The 17,805-nt window shown below is 39.6% G+C and overlaps 1 protein-coding gene across 1 annotated transcript; it reads left to right on the forward strand.

The window, feature by feature from the left end:
* Positions 1-7,794: 7,794 nt before the first annotated feature.
* Positions 7,795-13,870, forward strand: si:dkey-8e10.3 (serine/threonine-protein kinase SBK1). The gene is made up of 5 exons (XM_051425336.1): positions 7,795-7,946; positions 8,070-8,105; positions 9,892-10,054; positions 10,606-10,808; positions 11,235-13,870. Exons 1-5 carry the CDS (start codon positions 7,911-7,913, stop codon positions 11,892-11,894), a joined length of 1,098 nt encoding a protein of 365 aa, XP_051281296.1. The 5' UTR covers positions 7,795-7,910; the 3' UTR covers positions 11,895-13,870.
* Positions 13,871-17,805: the final 3,935 nt, after the last annotated feature.

Consider the following 17,805-nt stretch of genomic DNA (forward strand, 5'->3'; position numbering starts at 1 on the left):
TGCTCCAGATACTGTGCATCGGTGTGTGAATGTGTGTGAAAGGGTGAATGTGGCATGTAGTGTAAAAGCGCTTTGAGTGGTCGGAAGACTGGAAAGGCGCTATACAAGTATAGGTCCATTTACCATTTACCATAACCCCAAGGGTAATACAGTTTCATGAGACAGAGAAAGGCACCAGATGGACACATTTGTTTGGTACTTACTTATTAAGTCAGTATTGGAATTACTTGATTTAAAAAAATATCATTAATTCCTTTTTGGTTAATCAACTAATTAGATAACAATCAATAATTGCTGCTCTATTTGTCAGTAAAGAATACAAGACTCAACTCTAATATTTGTTGTCAAAATGATCTGATTAACTTGGAAAACAGAGAGCTGCAGTGTTAAAACGGGGTTCAGAGGCACAACTCTATTAGGCAGAAAGCTCTAACCATGAAGAGGCATGTCAATCTGAAACCATATCTTAGCAGCCTGTCTTCACCCACTCTATCAACACTAGCACTGCTGTAAAGCCCATTCCTTCACTCCATCCACTTACTAACCTTTCTATATTAAGACCCACTGACCCCCCTCCCCTTGTTTGACCATCAAAGTGTTGTACATACACATTTTATCAGAGGTATTCTGTAGTACATTACACATACACTACTTAGGATCTCTGATTACTGTTTATTATGACCTCAATATTTATGCACAGACAATGAAATTACAGTCACTAAGTAGGTTGCATGTTGCATTATATTAAGCATTTGCGGGGGGTTGAAGGTATACTTTGTTTTATTCTCCTGCAGCCCTGCTGACAGCCTGCTGTGATCCATCAGAGGCCTGGTTTAAATGGCACACCTCAAGCATGAGCCTTGTACAGTATATTGGTCCATGCTTAAGAAGCTTTACATATCACTCCTATCTTCACTCTTTTCCCTTAAAAGGCTGTGGAAGCTCACAAGTGACTTTGATGTAGTTGTCCAGTGATGCTCAATACCCTTATTCAACATAAAGTTATCAGTTACACAGTCAGTTGACAGTTTATTAGGTCTGCCTAGATAAAATAGCAATACATCTATATCCAGTGCATATTCATGTTCAGTTTTTGTTTCAGAAAGGTGTTTTGACTTTATGTGGTTTGAAGTGCTGTATTGCATTATACAGAGGGGTGTTGTGTGATTTAGCCTACCCTTAATATAAATGGGGTGGACAACATAAAAAGCACATCTGTGACTATAACACAATGCAATTCAACAGCGCCATAAACTACACTATCCAAAATGAGTATACAGTCCAACCAGCACCTATTTAAAACAGTTTCATTATAAAAAAGTTCCGACTGATGAGGTCGAAACTATAATTTCATTGGTCTGTCTGTGTGGGCGGGTAGAGTAGTTAGAGCAGTTAGCAAAAGGTCATATAATTATGTTGTTACTATGTTGCATTTTTATTGTATTGCATTTATCTTATTATCATAATTATTATTATTATTATTATTATTATTATTATTATTATATAACATTACTACCTACCCACCCATTTCAACTCCACTGAGATTTCATTGATTGGTATTACTACTGTGCATTATGAGTTGAACTGAATATTATAAACCATTTATCAAGTGTTTATAATCGTATAAAGGCTAATAAATCAATAAATAAAAATAATCAGGGATAATGACAATAATTAAGCAATAGTAATGTGGTTGATCATTCTGGTGGGCGTGATCATCGTGGACTTTGAGAACTTAAAAGCAGCAGCTGAAGAATGTAGTTGGGAATGTTAAAGCTGTGTATGTACGAATGTGCGCTTGGATGTTGTGCATGCCTTGTGCATGTTTGTGTGTGTGTCTGTGTGTATGTGAGTGAGGCGACTGTGGTACAAGAGGAACCATCTGTCACCAAGAGTTGGACTGTAAAGATGCAGTTTCTCACGCCCAAGAACCCTATACCCCGAATCATTACTGGTGATTGATAAATCTTTTCTTCCACAGCAGGTGCTTACACTGAGTGTCTGGCCATGTCTATATTTTAATGTGCACTGGGGTGAAACATTTCACTCTCGCAGAATGGATGAAACCACTCTCGCAGACCATTCGCATACAGACACACATGCTAAGCCACATTAAAAGTAAGTGTCTGTAAACTGGCCAAATGACTGAAACATCATGTACGGGCAATTTGTGCGTGTAGAAAGAGTGAAGTCACAACCTCACATTAGTGGCTGGGCCGGTGTTACGAACAGCTGTCAGATATGGTCTGTGATAAGAGAGACACTTTTGGAAATTATGACACGTTGATGTAAGTTCCCACATGGCTAAATTTCTCAACCTTAATGTTCAAGCTTTGAACTAAATGTCATATGTCATCCATTGTTCAGAACAGCTGAGAGACATGTAGTGTGTTAGAAATTCACAGTTATCTTGCAGTCTATTATTCTAACCCTAACCCTAACCCTAACTCTGAGGAAAATACTGAGCGATTTAAGATTTATTTTTAGCTCTAAGCTCGACTATATGTTACACGAAAGGAGTCATTGATAGTGACAAACCTTGAGTAATTACTACCTGACTCTGCAGTTCCCCCTGTCAGATTTCCAAATAGGAAAGTCGGAAGAACCTCAGCAACCCCAACCTCAAAATCCAAGATGGCTGCTCTGCTCATCGACTAAATGAAAGTTGCAGTAATATTCTGTTTATTAGCACTTGTGTCTTTTGTTTCTCCTTACATCAGTCGTACAAACAACACTGTCCAACATCTGTCTGCTAACATGTTTGTATGAGCAAAATACAGCATAATGTGTTGTTATCAACTGGTATTGCTAATGATGGCTAATGGCTAACCCGGCATGCAGTCAACTTGGGTGGGATTTCAATATTGTGTGTACAGTTGGTTGTGCTACTCCCAAAAGCTGGCTGATGTCAGTAATCTTGTCTATGTTCCATTGGTAACATTTGGGTTTACCCTACTACTTCCTGCCAAGATGGCTGCTGTGAAAAAGGTCTATTACTGGGATATGAGACAGAGAACAATGGTTACACATGGTACCCCTGTTACTATGACCACTGCTACTTGTCCCCTCCACTACAGAAGAGAGTATGATGTCATCAGAGCGCTCCACTTATGTGCCCATAAAACTAAAAGTTACAATGTTTATTATTCAGAATCAAAAATATGCTCTTTTATAGTTGCTATATCATCAACCTGGTTTTTGGATAAATTCTTGATGAGATTGGAAGCAGTGTATAAGTGCCCTGGAAACCCCATCTCTTACCTATGTCTATATCTGTTAAAAACACAAGATACAGTTGCTGCAAGGTGTACTTTTTCACTGTTGATGGAGCTGCGCCGTTTTCCCTTGCTTCTAGCCACCGAACTAAGCAAAGCTTTTCATGTCCAAAACTGATACTGATCTTCCGGTCTGACTCTGTGCGAAGTTTCCCAAATGTCAGAATGTTCCTATAAGAGCCCAAAGGATTTTCACTGATTTACTGAGAGAACTGGGAACACTGTGAACTTGAATCCATCATGGCTTATATATTAGGCACAGGGTCTACTCAGCTAAGTCAGCAGGAAACGGATAGTCTTTTGGAAACCTTGGCCTCATTGCTCTAGATGAACTTTCTGTGACAATCATCATTTGGAGTTAATATTCCCTGTCCTGGAATTGATAGCCGTGGCTTTGTTTTCACTGCGTGTCAAAAACATTTTAAATGCCTCTCTAATATTTATCGTGGAAATTAACTGTGCTCTTCTAACTGATATCCCTGAACTGACAGCTGAAACTACACTGCATGGTGCATCTTCTTAAAATTGATCTAAAAATGTTTGGCAAAGGAACAGCGAGATCTCTGCACTGAGCTGGTTTGTCTACATAGCTCTGTAATTCCATTCCTGTGAGACCATGAGGACAGCAGTGGTATCGTGATGGGACGGGAAGTTGGGATATGGACCCTGCCTGGCGCCTTGAAGACTACTCTGCACCATCCTGAGATGTAAAAGATCCCAAATATGACATGACCCCGTGTCTGTGGTGACAGCGTAACATGATGATCACAAACTTCAAAACACGCTCCTCAACATGACTGTAATCACTGATGGCAGTGACTGGGGAGGGTTGCTGTGATGGACGGCTACAGAAAGTAACAAGATGCTTTTAGAATGCATACAGTGGCAATCGATTCAGTATATAGCTTAGGCATGGGATGATATAAACATTTCATGTCCCGATTATCTTGACCAAAATAGCTGCAACACACGATATCGCAATAATCATGAAAATGTACTTCATACCTTTAAAATGGCACTAAAACCAGGAATCACTTTACCTACTGCCTGTCTATCAAAGTGGATGGACCTGACATATAAAACTACCTTATTGGGTCTCGTATTTCTGACATCTGTTTCTTTCGTTAAGACACTTTATTTTTCTGTTTTGGTCGCCTGTCCAATGTGACGTTACTCTAAACTAATTATATCGTAGTTTGTGTATATTAATCGATCTTTTACTATGAGACATACCCATCGTTTTTATCTCCACTTCCTACGTTACTTTATGCTGTTTACAAGGTTCATCATTAGAAGGTAGGTCAGCTCACTTTATTGAATTATTAAGGTTAAAATACCCTCTGCTCTAGACTGTCAAACCAAACTCCATTTCAAAAGCAGGTGCTTTATGGAAGGGCCATATTTTTTCACAGTTAAAACTTTATTTAGACCATCACTAAGACCCTTTACTGATTATCTTCAATCTACTGACACAATTGGCATGCATGTCATTTACTCAGCAACATCATTAACTAACCTGTGATGAAGTGGGTGCTACAGACGGACACATACTGACTGTCTGGGTCCCACAGTTTACCATTTTTATGCTCTCTGTGGATAACTTAAAGCCACAAATCTCTTTTACTGTCCTATGTTGATTAGGAAAGTAAAGAAAATCATACACTGGCTCTTTTTAAATAGTTTGATGTAAAAAATGCGATGTAGCAGCTTTTAGACATAGTACCACTAGACACTTTTACAGCGCTTGTTTCACCCAAAAGGGGTCATTCTGAAGAAGAAAAGTGACATATGGCATCTCTTATCTTTGCTAGCTAGCAAGACAACTTTTTAAAGTCAAGCCATGTGAGGATATTCATGATTATCACGGTAATAAAAAACAAAACGATTTATTGTGTTTTTTTATCACAATACATGATGATATCCTATATCATCCCATCCCTAATATAGCTGTATCTGATCTCATTCCTTTCAAATATCCAACTACTTCACTTAAATGGGTCAGAATCTTAGTTTTATGTCAGTTATTTCCATCAAAATGACCTCTGTAGCTTTTGGAAAACCAGCAGCCCTGGACTACAGTGACTGACACCTCATTAACCCACCACAGCCCTGCAGAGGCCAACACACCATAGTATCCGTTACTTTGTATCGTTAGTCCTGCTTGTGGGGACGCTTGTTGCCCCCAGAATAACTACAAGAGGTCACAGTGTTGAGTGAGCTCACAGTAAATTAAACATAGGCACACACACACACACACACACACACACACACAGAGGGGCAGACAACACCCCATTAGGTTTACCCGAGTTTGTAGGCAACACCCCAGGGGATTTGTCTGTATGAGTGCCACAGCTTGAGTGCATTCATGGCTCCCTGTTTGGGGCCATGAAGGTAAGAGTACCCTGACCCGGGCCAACCTATGCAACAGGACCAGGGTATACAGCCATACTAACAACCTGTAAGAAAATACTCCAGTGCTTAGAACTTAAGGCTAATGTCAGCATGCTAACATGCTCACAATGGCAATGCTAACATGCTGAGGTTTAGTAGGTATAATGTTTACCATGTTCACCTTCTTAGTTTAGTGTGTTAGTATGACATAATTAGCTAATAAGCACTGCTAATAAGTAGTGCTGATAGCCCCTTTCAGAACCATCCTCAAAGTATACAAAGTAAGTAAATAAGTAAGATCATTAAACAAAGCAGCAGAATCTGACATTCAGTGCTGCTTGAGTTACAGCACAGTACAGCCCAAACCCACAGTACGTACAGCCACAGCCGCCGCACAGTACAGCCACAGAACCAGCCGCACAGTACAGCCACAGAACCAGCCCGCACAGTACAGCCACAGAACCAGCCCGCACAGTACAGCCACAGAACCAGCCCACAACAGCCACAGAACACCAGTACAGCCACAGAACCAGCCCGCACAGTACAGCCACAGAACCAGCCCGCACAGTACAGTACAGCACAGAACCAGCCAGCCACAGAACCAGCCCGCACAGTACAGCCACAGAACCAGCCCACACAGTACAGTACAGCCACAGAACCAGCCGCCACAGAACCAGCCCACACAGACAGCACAGAACCAGCCCCACAGTACAGTACAGCCACAGAACCAGCCCGCACAGTACAGCCACAGAACCAGCCCGCAAAGTAAAAAAACAGCCACAGAACCAGCCCGCACAGTACAGCCACAGAACACAGCCACAGAACCAGCCAGCCACAGAACCAGCCCGCACAGTACAGCCACAGAACCAGCCCGCACAGTACAGTACAGCCACAGAACCAGCCCGCACAGTACAGTACAGCCACAGAACCAGCCAGCCACAGAACCAGCCCGCACAGTACAGCCACAGAACCAGCCCGCACAGTACAGTACAGCCACAGAACCAGCCCGCACAGTACAGCCACAGAACCAGCCCGCACAGTTCAGTACAGCCACAGAACCAGCCAGCCACATAACCAGCCACACCCAGCCCGCACAGGCCAGATAGTCAGGACATGAATCCACTGTAGTTTGAAATGTCCAGTAACTCAAACATGTTTAAACAAACTTGACGTTTTCCACCACCACCACCCTCATCATCATCATCATCATCATCATCACGGCTGCTTTCAGCTACCTGCAGCGAGCTAGCTGCTGCTGATGCTAGCTAACACCGTCACTTGTTTGGCTACCAGAGCAAACAGCAGCACTCTGTCAGACATGGACAGTTGAGTTGTTGAGCTGTTGACTGAGAAGTAAAAGTAGTTTTTTAGCGGGGCCCTGTCAAGGGGGTGCTAAAGGGTGGAATCAGTGACAACCTAAACAGGCCACAGTGCCCCCGCTGGTGCTGGCTGCTGCGTACCATCAAGAATCCCTTGGAAGTCATAAGGTTCTCGCCTGTCTATATTCAAGACACACAAACAAATTTTATTCAAAATATTCAACTAAACAACAAAATGCATGTTCAGTCAGGCAGATTGGCAACCTCTGCTCCAGGACTCTAAATAAATGTATGTATGTAAATCCATAAATGTATGTTACATTACACCAATGTAAAAGGTTTATAATAAAATTGTTTTTATTCTTTGGAGATTAAACTGATTATAGAGAGATTAAAAACAAAGCATTTACTCATAGTTTTGTCTCTGAGAATTTAATCCAGAATAAGTCTTCGTTAAGTAAAGCTTTTGTATCTGTGTTTAAAGGCCAAAATGTCATGCAATAAAAAATAATAATAACAATATAAAGTGTTGAGATCTCAGCCTGAAGTTGTGAGGCACTACACTGTGTCCGTGTGTGCGTGTACATGTGCACACTAGTGACAGACCCATGAATCTGTCAAGCGCTATGAAGTTGCCATATACAGAAATATGTGAATGAGTGACAGTTGTTTGTCTGTGAAACTTTATCTCAGTGTTTTTTTCGTATGCATATGCATTACATATACTTACATCAATGCATGTGTGTAGCTGAGTATACTGTATGTAGGCCAGTGTGTGTGTGTGTGTGTGTGTGTGTGTGTTGTGTTTGTGTGCCCTTTGCAGAGACAGTTTGTAATCAGCTGTCAAAGTGGGCTCTGTCCCCATCGCAGCAGTCGAGCACAGAGTTGCTTTCTGGGCAGTGAAAAGCTTTCAGGTCCACTCTACATGCTGATCCACACAGCAGCAGCAGCGAGGGTGGAGGTCGGACAGGACAGACATTCAACCTGCACTGCTACAGCATATTGATTAGCTGTATTTTGTCAGCTGTCAGCATGGTGGTGTGACTGTCAGTCATTTTGTGTGTTTTGGTTTTCCTGTTTTCAGACTCCAGTGACTGTATTGGAAACCAACTGTAAAAAGGTAAGACTTGGAGTAAGTGATCAATATCTTAGCATGGTTTATATGGACTGATATCCAATACTGCTACTATAACAAAATATTTCAGTGTATTTTTTAATCAATCACATACAAATGACCACTACGAAACATGCTGAAATGATCAAACATAAAGTTTGATCATGTTTTTGTCTTTCTACACTTTGTTGTTATTATTATTTAAGGATTCAAAGTTTTAATTGATATATACACTAGCACTATATGTAGTGAAATGCAGCGTGGCCTACTCATTTAGGCTGTACTAAAAATAAAAAATAAAAACAAGTATAAAAACCCTACACCCCGTAACCCTAAACCTTATAAATGTTAAAGGATACATGTTTAAGATATAAATTATGAAATTAAATTAGATATAAATGTGCAAAAATTTACATATGTACAACTGTAAGAAAACTAAACCTAAACCTAATTAGCAGAAGAGGATGTGCTGTACAAGGCTGAGGACATAAAAAGGTCAGAGGACCTTTGGAAAGAAGCTTTTCTGCATCTCTCATGGGACTACAGAGGCATTTGCCAGAGAAAGAAAGTCAGCAGTTCTCTACAAGCACAGTTAAACAGAAAAAGAGATAAAAATAGCAAGGATTAATAAGTCATAATAGATGATACGTATTGAGGGCAATAATGGAAGTTAACTTACTATTTTTAGACTTCCTTTAATTGTTGGTCCTCAGCTGGAATTAAACTGGGGACACGGCTGTTAGATGGTATACGTCTTACACACCAATACGCCTGTTAGTGGTGGTTTAAGCTTCGCTTAGCTTGTCACCAAATCTTGTAAATAACCATAACATAAACTTGCAGTATATGTAAGATATGAAACTTTCTTACATAAATGAAAAAATAAATACACTTATGTTTTACATACATTGTATGGTTTACAAAATTGTGCAAATAGAATATGTAACTGAGAAATATCAGGCCAGTTGGAGTAGGACCCAATCAGACCCTTGTTGTCCTACAGAGGCATTTGTGCACATTTTAATTTTGTTTAAATGTTTATTAAGGACTGAGGCAAATGCAAAGTGTGGGACATATTTCTAAATTAATGAAAAAAACATAAAACGTATGTTTCACATGTGCTTTGTATATGCTTTTATATAAAAATTGTATCTGAAAATACTGGAATGCTTTAAGAGATTCTGTGCTTTTTGTGGCATAAATATGTACATTTTATGCTCGAACAGCCTTAGTTTGTACGATGTGTTGTCGATCACTTTAGAAATCAAAAGTGTTTAATAAAGTAAGTAAAAAAAATAAAAAAATAAAAAAAATAATAAAAAAAAAAAAAAAATATATATATATATATATATATATACATATATATATGGAAATAACAGCGCACATTTTCAGTCCCATCTGGAAGACATTTGGAGTGTTGTACTGGGTTTTTCACGTGAAAAGTGACAGACATTGTGGCAAAAAAAAAAAAGCTAGAGGGAGAAATTCAAACTCTAAGCAATCATGGTGTGAAGTGGGTAGGAATGTCACATAGCCAATTTTGGAAGGTAACATAAGTGATCGGACACAGCACACCCTAATCCCAAGTCGGAAAAGTGTGGCGGGAAGGGTTTCTCGAAGCTATCGAACCATCCCGCAAGTAATTCTGAGGAAGCAGACTGTCATTTTCAAGTTTCTACAGTTAATGACCCAGTGATTTAGTGACTATTTCATATAAATGGAAAGCAACTGACAGTTCTAATTTACTGTAAAGTGGTGATGTGTTGATTGTCCTGTCCGTGTGTGGGTAAAGATGATCGAGCTAGGCCTTGTTGATGGCAGCCTGATTGACGAGCTGATGGAGCTGACGGCACAGAGCCTTGGTCACCTGGAGATCCAGGAACACTTCAACATCATCAAGGAGATCGGCCGAGGAAAATACGGCAAAGTGCTGCTGGTCACGCACCGCTTCAGGGGTATGACTGCTCTTTTTCTGATCTCGAATGACCTCAGAGTTATCTCTTTGTTTACCAATTACAGAAATAAGATAATGCTCATATAATCTTTAACATTTGCTGATCTGAAGCCCATTTTAGAATTTAGGATTGCTTAACAGCAGACAAAGTTAGCAACTGGAAATAAATTTGGAAGGTAAAGAGGTGGGTACTATTTAAGAAAAAGATAAGATGGGTGACTCTCACTCTCCTGACTGGATGAGAACTTCAAACCCTGAGAGGAAAAAAGCCAAGCCAAAGTGGAGCAATGACCGGGCCAGTGTAGATAAAAGAGAGAGCAGAATGCAGAGCACAAGCTGGCAACAGGCTGGCTGGCTCGATGCATGGAGGCTTTGAATTTGAAAACCATTGGAGGTTCAGTGGTGGGGTGACCTGGTAGTTGCAGAAAAGCCATGCTACGATATATTAGATCAGTTTTACATTAAACAGCGAATACCTAATATCAGCACAGTATTGCAGATGTGCATGACCAGTGATACTAATAGCCAAAGTGAAGTATGGATGATCTGCAGGGACTCCCATGGCCTTGAAAGTGATGCCCAAAGCCTCGACTAAGCTGCAGGGCTTTCTGCGAGAGTACTGCATCTCCTTACACCTGTCCTGTCACCCCTGCATCGTGGGCCTCTTTGGCATTGCCTTCCAGTCTAATGAGCACTACTGCTTTGCCCAAGAGCTTGTCATTGGGAGGGACCTGTTTGCTGTCATCCAGCCAAAGGTGAGTCAAACACCGGCAAAACAAGCCTATGAAACCGATACTACAGTCATCTAGGAGGTCTGTGAGGTTGTGTTGAATAGGGTTGAAGGAGTACTCAATCGAAATGAGTATCTGGTATAGATACTCGTACTTTTTAGTATCATCAGAGTAAAATGTGTCAATATATGCACTTGATAATAGATCTTCAACTTTTTAAAAAGTTGTTCTGTAAATGGCTTTCTTGTTCCTGTGATCAAAAAACACTGGTTTAACACAAATCCGGTTTAAGTCCCGTCCACTCCGAGTATGGATATGCATACAGAAAATTTAGTTGGTTGGACAGATAAAGATACAGACCATGGTGAACTCGATCATCCCTAGTGTTTATTCTGACACCTTTGCAAACAGCACAAAAAGTCCTATTCCTGCTTTGTGTGACGGTTCTAGGTGGGTATCCCGGAATCTTCGGTAAAACGTTGTGTCCTCCAGATCGCCAGTGCTTTGGAGTTCATCCACAGCCATGGCCTGGTCCACCGTGATGTCAAGCCTGAAAACATCCTCCTGTTGGACAATCACTGCTGCCAGGTCAAGCTGGCAGACTTTGGTCTGGCCCAGAAGAGAGGCACTCTAATACGCTTCATCACGGGAACCCTGCCCTACATGGCCCCGGAGCTTTGCACCGTAGCCCTGATGGAAGGCCAAAAAGAAGTGACCGCCCCTCCGCTTAGTGTGGAGCCAAGCCTGGACACCTGGGCCTTCGGGGTGGTCATCTTCTGCATCCTTACAGGTTATTTCCCCTGGGAACGCTGCATGGACTCGGATGACTTCTACCAGGAGTTTGCAGACTGGTGCAGAATGGAGGAGAGACCTAACACTGAGGAGGACATGCCTCCTTTGTGGAAAAGGTTCACTCCAGAAGCCATGGAGATGTTTGGTAAACTCCTGGCTCTGGATGCAGGAAAAAGGTGTACAGTGGGGGAAGTGAGAGCGTATGTGGAGAAGGACTGGCTTAAAAAGGTGTATGCTATTGGGCAGCAGCAGACAGCAGAAAATGAAAAAGTTAGTGCCTCCGGGAATAATCATGGGCATGGTGAAGTGGATACTTAATAAAAGACTGCTCTTTTATATAATCTATAGCTTTTGTATGCCTTGACAGAATGTAGAATATACAATATAGACATTAAATCCTAGCTGCCTGGTATGAGGCATGTGATTTGCAGTGACGTCACATATGGTGTTTACATCATATAGAGGGGTGACGCATTATTCTAAAGCTTGTGTCCTAGAGTCCACAGATGTTGGAGTTCCTGTCTTTACTTAAAGGACTAGTGTGTAGGATTTAGGAGGCTCTGTTGGTAGAAATGGAATACGATATTCATAGGTATGTTGTCATTAGTGTATACCTGAAAATAAGAATCATTGTGTTTTCGTTACCTTGGAATGAGTCGTTTTTATATACACGCTTGGAAGGCGAAGGGTATTCAGTTTGCATGCAATCTGCAACTTCACTAAGATACCACTAAATCCTATACACTGGTCCTTTAGGTGAAAGTCCTGCATTCAAAATGTTACTTGTATAAAAGTACATAAGTGTTATAAGCAGAATTACAACTCAATTAACACATTAATGAATTAACATACTGATATGAAACAAAATGTAAGTATGATTTGTAAAGATAGAGCTGATTTTAACTATTTTATACTTGCACCACTAAAGTACGATGTCAGCCAAGGCAGACCCTTATTACCTAATCTCTGTGGCCTTGTTTTGTAGAGGGGCCTTGAGTCAAATTGTAGTTGTAGTTTACACTGCACTCACATGGGACCAGGCAGTACTTCAGCATAGCAGTACTTGTTGGTCTCTGGGTCTTGGGTATGTAAAGAAGGAGGGGAGCAACAGGGGCCCAAAAACAACTGACCTGTTAGGGGCCCCGGCGCTCTCTAACAGGTCAGTTGTTATTATTAGTTCATAATAAGGCATCATATCTTATAGATAATTATATGTTTTAAAAAACAGTAGTATATTGTGGTATGTGGCTCTGGAGGGAGCTTTCCAAAGTTTGAGAAGTAACCAGTATAATGTGATTGGGTTTATGTGGATTAGGTTTTCACCTTTAAACTTTTTAACAGAAAGCCTGTGTTACAAACTCGACACATGGAGTTTAAAGTGCAGCATGGAGTTGCATTATGGGAATGTAGAATCCAATGTTTTTGGAGCTTGATCCATATTCAGGATTAAAAGTAGGGACCGTTCTTTTAAAATCTGTATCTTGTGAGTCGCCCACATTTATGGAAGTGGGCATTTTTTAAGCATCAGGTTTATGAACCATTTTTGTTTCTTGTCTTTATTTTCTAGTATTTTTTTTTTTAGTTCTCCAGTTGTAAGTTCTGCTCAAGTCAGTGCAACATTATTTTTGTTTCAGCAGCTGTTTTGCAGCTCATGGCAGCACATGAACCCTTCATATTTTGCACTGTGTTACTTTAAAGCTATGTGTAATGAAAATTACATAGTAAAATATTAACCTTTTTACCAGTGTTCAGAATGATTTACATGTATGTAGTACTGAATAGTACAACAGTGTGAACTTGTACTGGTGTAGAGGAAGTAATACAGGTTTTTTGTGGACAGCAGTTAGTGTTTTCAGATATCTCCAAGCACCATGCAGCACTTTTTTTTTTACAGCCTAACATCATCTGGAGTGAAACTGCAGTTCTTTTAAGGGCTCTCCTCTGTTGCTGCATATAACTCATAACAACTCATAAATATAGTTTAGACTTTGAACTGTGGATTGTTTATTTAGATCATTTACATTATTAACTTTGATACATACTGTATGTATAATTTGATGTCTTTTTTTGTGAAATGAACGTGTTCATTAATGACAAGAGTTCACTGATAACTTTTGTCCTCAACTGCAACACATCTAACAGTTTGATTGAATTACAATATATACATAAATAATACATATATTACAAGTCAGTGTTGCACAGTGTGCACAGGTGACGCCATCTCCCTTACACAGTTGTATATGATGCTGTGAGAGCTTGCAGATGGAAAATAAAAATAAAAAGATATCATATTACCCTCTTTGAAGTTAGATACTTTCCCTTCCCCGACCTTCTTCAGCCCCTTTACACTGAATAATCTCTGCCACAGCTGGCTCTCCACTGATGGATGTCCTGCTTTTGTTTGGGCATATAGGACGCCACAGGTGCTTTCAGGACAAGAAGCGTCACCCCCCGAGGAGGGCAGACCCAAACTTGGCCCGGGCCCCTGAACCTGCTCGATAGAACGTATTTAGGGCATTGCACTAACCAGGGTCATCTTTCAGCTGACCCCTGGGCCCAACGGCACATCCAGACCTGTCATACAAACACTAATACAGCCACAGTAAATCCAACCGCAAAGCCTGTGTTGGCATTTGACTCACCAGCTATCTGTGTTGGCGTTCCCACACATAGCAGACCCAGTGTTTAAAAAGATTAAAATAATGTTTTGCATGCCTATTCTGTGTAACAAGGCATTTACAACCGAAGTATATATTTTTAAGTTTTTCAATGCAGATTTTTTGCATATGAGTGAGAGATTGTGCTTTTCTGTCGAATCTAACAGTACAAACTCTTAATGCTAAACTGATAAGCAGAGTATAATTTCCAGGAAACTATATCTTATCTTCACAGGATTTCCTTCGCCTGCCAAATAAAGATAGTTTCGTGCTGTTATGAAAGACACTGTGCTGATAGACTCTCCTATTTACCTTATCTACATAGCTGTCACGTTTCTGATACATGCACCCTTAACAAGCATGTTAGTACATCATCATGCACTGAGTTAGATAAGTATACGTCCTGGTAAAAGCCATTTCTGACATTTTTGGCGCCTAATAATTCCCAGCTAGGGGTTCTTCTACAGTTAAATGACAGCTGAAAGATTGTGGAGTAGCTCTGCTTACATGAAAATGTAACAATTATGACAAACATAATTTACTAATGTTTTAGAGAGCAGTTTGAAGCCTTAATTTGCCAGGTTGTGAAAAAAAAATAAGTTGCTGCCATTTATCCTCTTCCAGCACCGGATTTAACTTTAAGTTAAGTTTTACTTTCGTCAGGAAAGTGTTTATTTATTCATTAACAACTTTTACAACTGCAGACTGGATGTGATATTATATAGTGAGAAACCCATTAGCATTTATTAATGCTCCCAACATTTATAACAGCATCACGTCCAAATGGAATAGAATACATTGATAAAACTGTAATATATTTTGCATTTATAAGCTGTATATAAACATTAAATTAATATATAACACACTATTTGTGGCTGTGAACAGATAAAAGTGGATTTGGTTTATTATTGTACAGTAATTGTCAACAATTATAACTATAATTTTCATTCATTATCTGTTTATATAGCAGCCTCCACTTTGGTGCCCACAGGAGGAGTTATAGTTGTTGACAAATACATGAATTATCACCTCTAATAAACATTCTGTTTACAACTAAATTTCAGTGTGTTATAAAAAACATTTATTAAATGTGTACTGTTTATAAATGTGAATTTGTGGGACTTATAAATTGAAAACCTGAAAAAGCAACTTTAAAGCTGTTCTTATTGATGGCTACTATACATACAGCTCATTATATACTCTTTAATTAAACAGCACACACACACACATTATTATTATTATTATTATTATTATTATTATTATTATTATCATTATTATTTATATAAATGAATCCCACAGTGCAGAATGGTATTGTCTGCATATAAACTGTTCGTATCATCAACAGCAGGTACTCTGTTAATGAGTATGTTCCATGCATCTAGAATCCAGTTATGAGTCTTATCCTGGTTTGTTTACATGAAACATAAGTAATCAGGTTATTTGTATGTTTGCACACATGGTTTTAACATTATCCAGGTTTCTCATCTGTGCAGAAGGGGTCTTAATCTCTGCAACTTCCAAAACTCCTTCCTATTCTAACAGAGGTACAGGTATCAGCACAATCACACATTCACATAATACAGCATGAAGCGCAATTGGCTTCCAGCATTCCCATATTTAAAGGACCAGTGGCAATGTGTAGGATCTAGCAGTGAAGTTGCTGATTACAACCCCTTGCTACACCCACCCAAAAGGCCCTATCTAGAACCAGTGTTTGGTTTGTCAATTCTGGGCTACGTTAGAAACATGGCAGTTCAACATGGTGGCCTCTAGGAGACCCGCTCCCTCTGTAGATAAAAAGGGCTCATTCTAAGGTAACAAAAACACAATGATTCTTGTTTTCAGGTGATTATACACTAATGAAAACATGTATATTATATTATACTTCTGACAATAGATCCTCCCAAATGTTACACATAGGACCTTTAAAATAGCAAAGTGGAAATGCAGTCATTAGATGCCATTATGACAGAATTTTAGAAGGACAGTCTGACTGTCTATAATTAATTACAAAATAATTTTCCTTCTTTCCTACTCTGGCTCATGGCACCGCCTACATCACTTATGCCTAAAAACTGCCCTGTTTCTCAATATTTATTTGCTACTAATCCTTCATCACATACAAAGCCATCTGTCTTGTGGTAATAGGATAGAATGATTCGTTACTGTTAGTGTAGAGCACAGGTTGAAAAAAAAGACCAGCTGTTTATTAAGAAGTCATATGCTTCCAGTGTGGATTACATCATGCACCTTTCTCTCCTTCACACACTTAGAGAGAGAGGGAGAGAGAGAGCTGAAGACAAGATATCCAGGCTTTTTGGATGACCATATACACACGGGAGCACTATTAATAAATCCACTCTGTTTGTTATGGAAAGTCACCACAACTGGGGCCAGCTGTCTGTCTGTTACGGATGAGCCAGCATGAGGTGCCTAAAGAAACTTTTATCAACATTGATCTGCAGTGTTGGGCAGTAACTCATTACTAGTAATATTACAGTAATAACAATACTTTCCCATGCAACTAGTAGTGACTAGTAACTAATTGCTGATACATTTCATTAATAATATTACAGTTAATAAGTAGTTACAACATTATTTTTTTTTGTTGTCACCTCCTACTGAGCTGAAATCCAACAGTCCAATCACATCCTCCGATTCATTTTTGTAAATATACTTTTTCTCTGAAGCCCCTGTACGAGGATGGGAAGCCCAGATACATTGGCTAAACATTTTGTCTAAAGTGATTTCGGTGATTTCACTCTCAGAGCATTTTCAGTTTCATTACCATGAAACAAAAGCAGAACAGTCGGTTTGAAGGTTTACAACAATGTAAAATGTCTGCAAGTGGATTTTCTTCCAGTATTGAAATGGTGACAAAGATAAGGTAGGAATATCAACTCAAAATTTAACAAGACCAGGAGTCTATAGCCATGCTAGCGGCTCTGTGAGGTTGTACTACACTGTAAAACCTGAAAGAGCATCTAAATAAAAGAAGAAGGTTAACATAAATTATTCCCCCCAAACAACTGGAGTCAAGCATTCACATGAATTAAACCTAACACAAAAATGAATTGTTGAAGCAACTCATTTGTTTTAAGTCTGCACTCTGCAATATTTTAAGTATTGGTATTATAATTCCAGTTTGTTCCATTCACTTTTTTTCTTTAAGTTAACTTTACATCATTACAAAAATGTAAGCATTCGGGGCTCCCGGTTGGCTCAGTCAGTAGAGCTGGCGACCCATATACAGAGTTGCTGCAGTGGTCCGGGTTCGCGTCCGATCTGCAACCCTTTGCTGCGTGTCATCCCCTCTCTCTCTGCCCACCTTTCCTGTCTATCTTCAGCTGTCTCTATCTAACAAAGGCCTGAAAAGGCCAAAAATATAACTTTACAAAAAAAAAAATGCTATACATGCTATACAGCATTATAATGCTAATAGCTTAGGATTTTTAAATGTTTGTTTTTATTTTGGTTTATTAACCATCATAAGCCCAATTATGCATCCAAATAATTCTGGAGCCCCCAAAGTGTAAAGATTTTATCTAAGTCACATAAAAAACCCCATTAAA

Source organism: Dicentrarchus labrax, unplaced genomic scaffold, assembly GCF_905237075.1.
Source record: "Dicentrarchus labrax unplaced genomic scaffold, dlabrax2021, whole genome shotgun sequence".
Classification (NCBI taxonomy): domain Eukaryota; kingdom Metazoa; phylum Chordata; class Actinopteri; family Moronidae; genus Dicentrarchus; species Dicentrarchus labrax.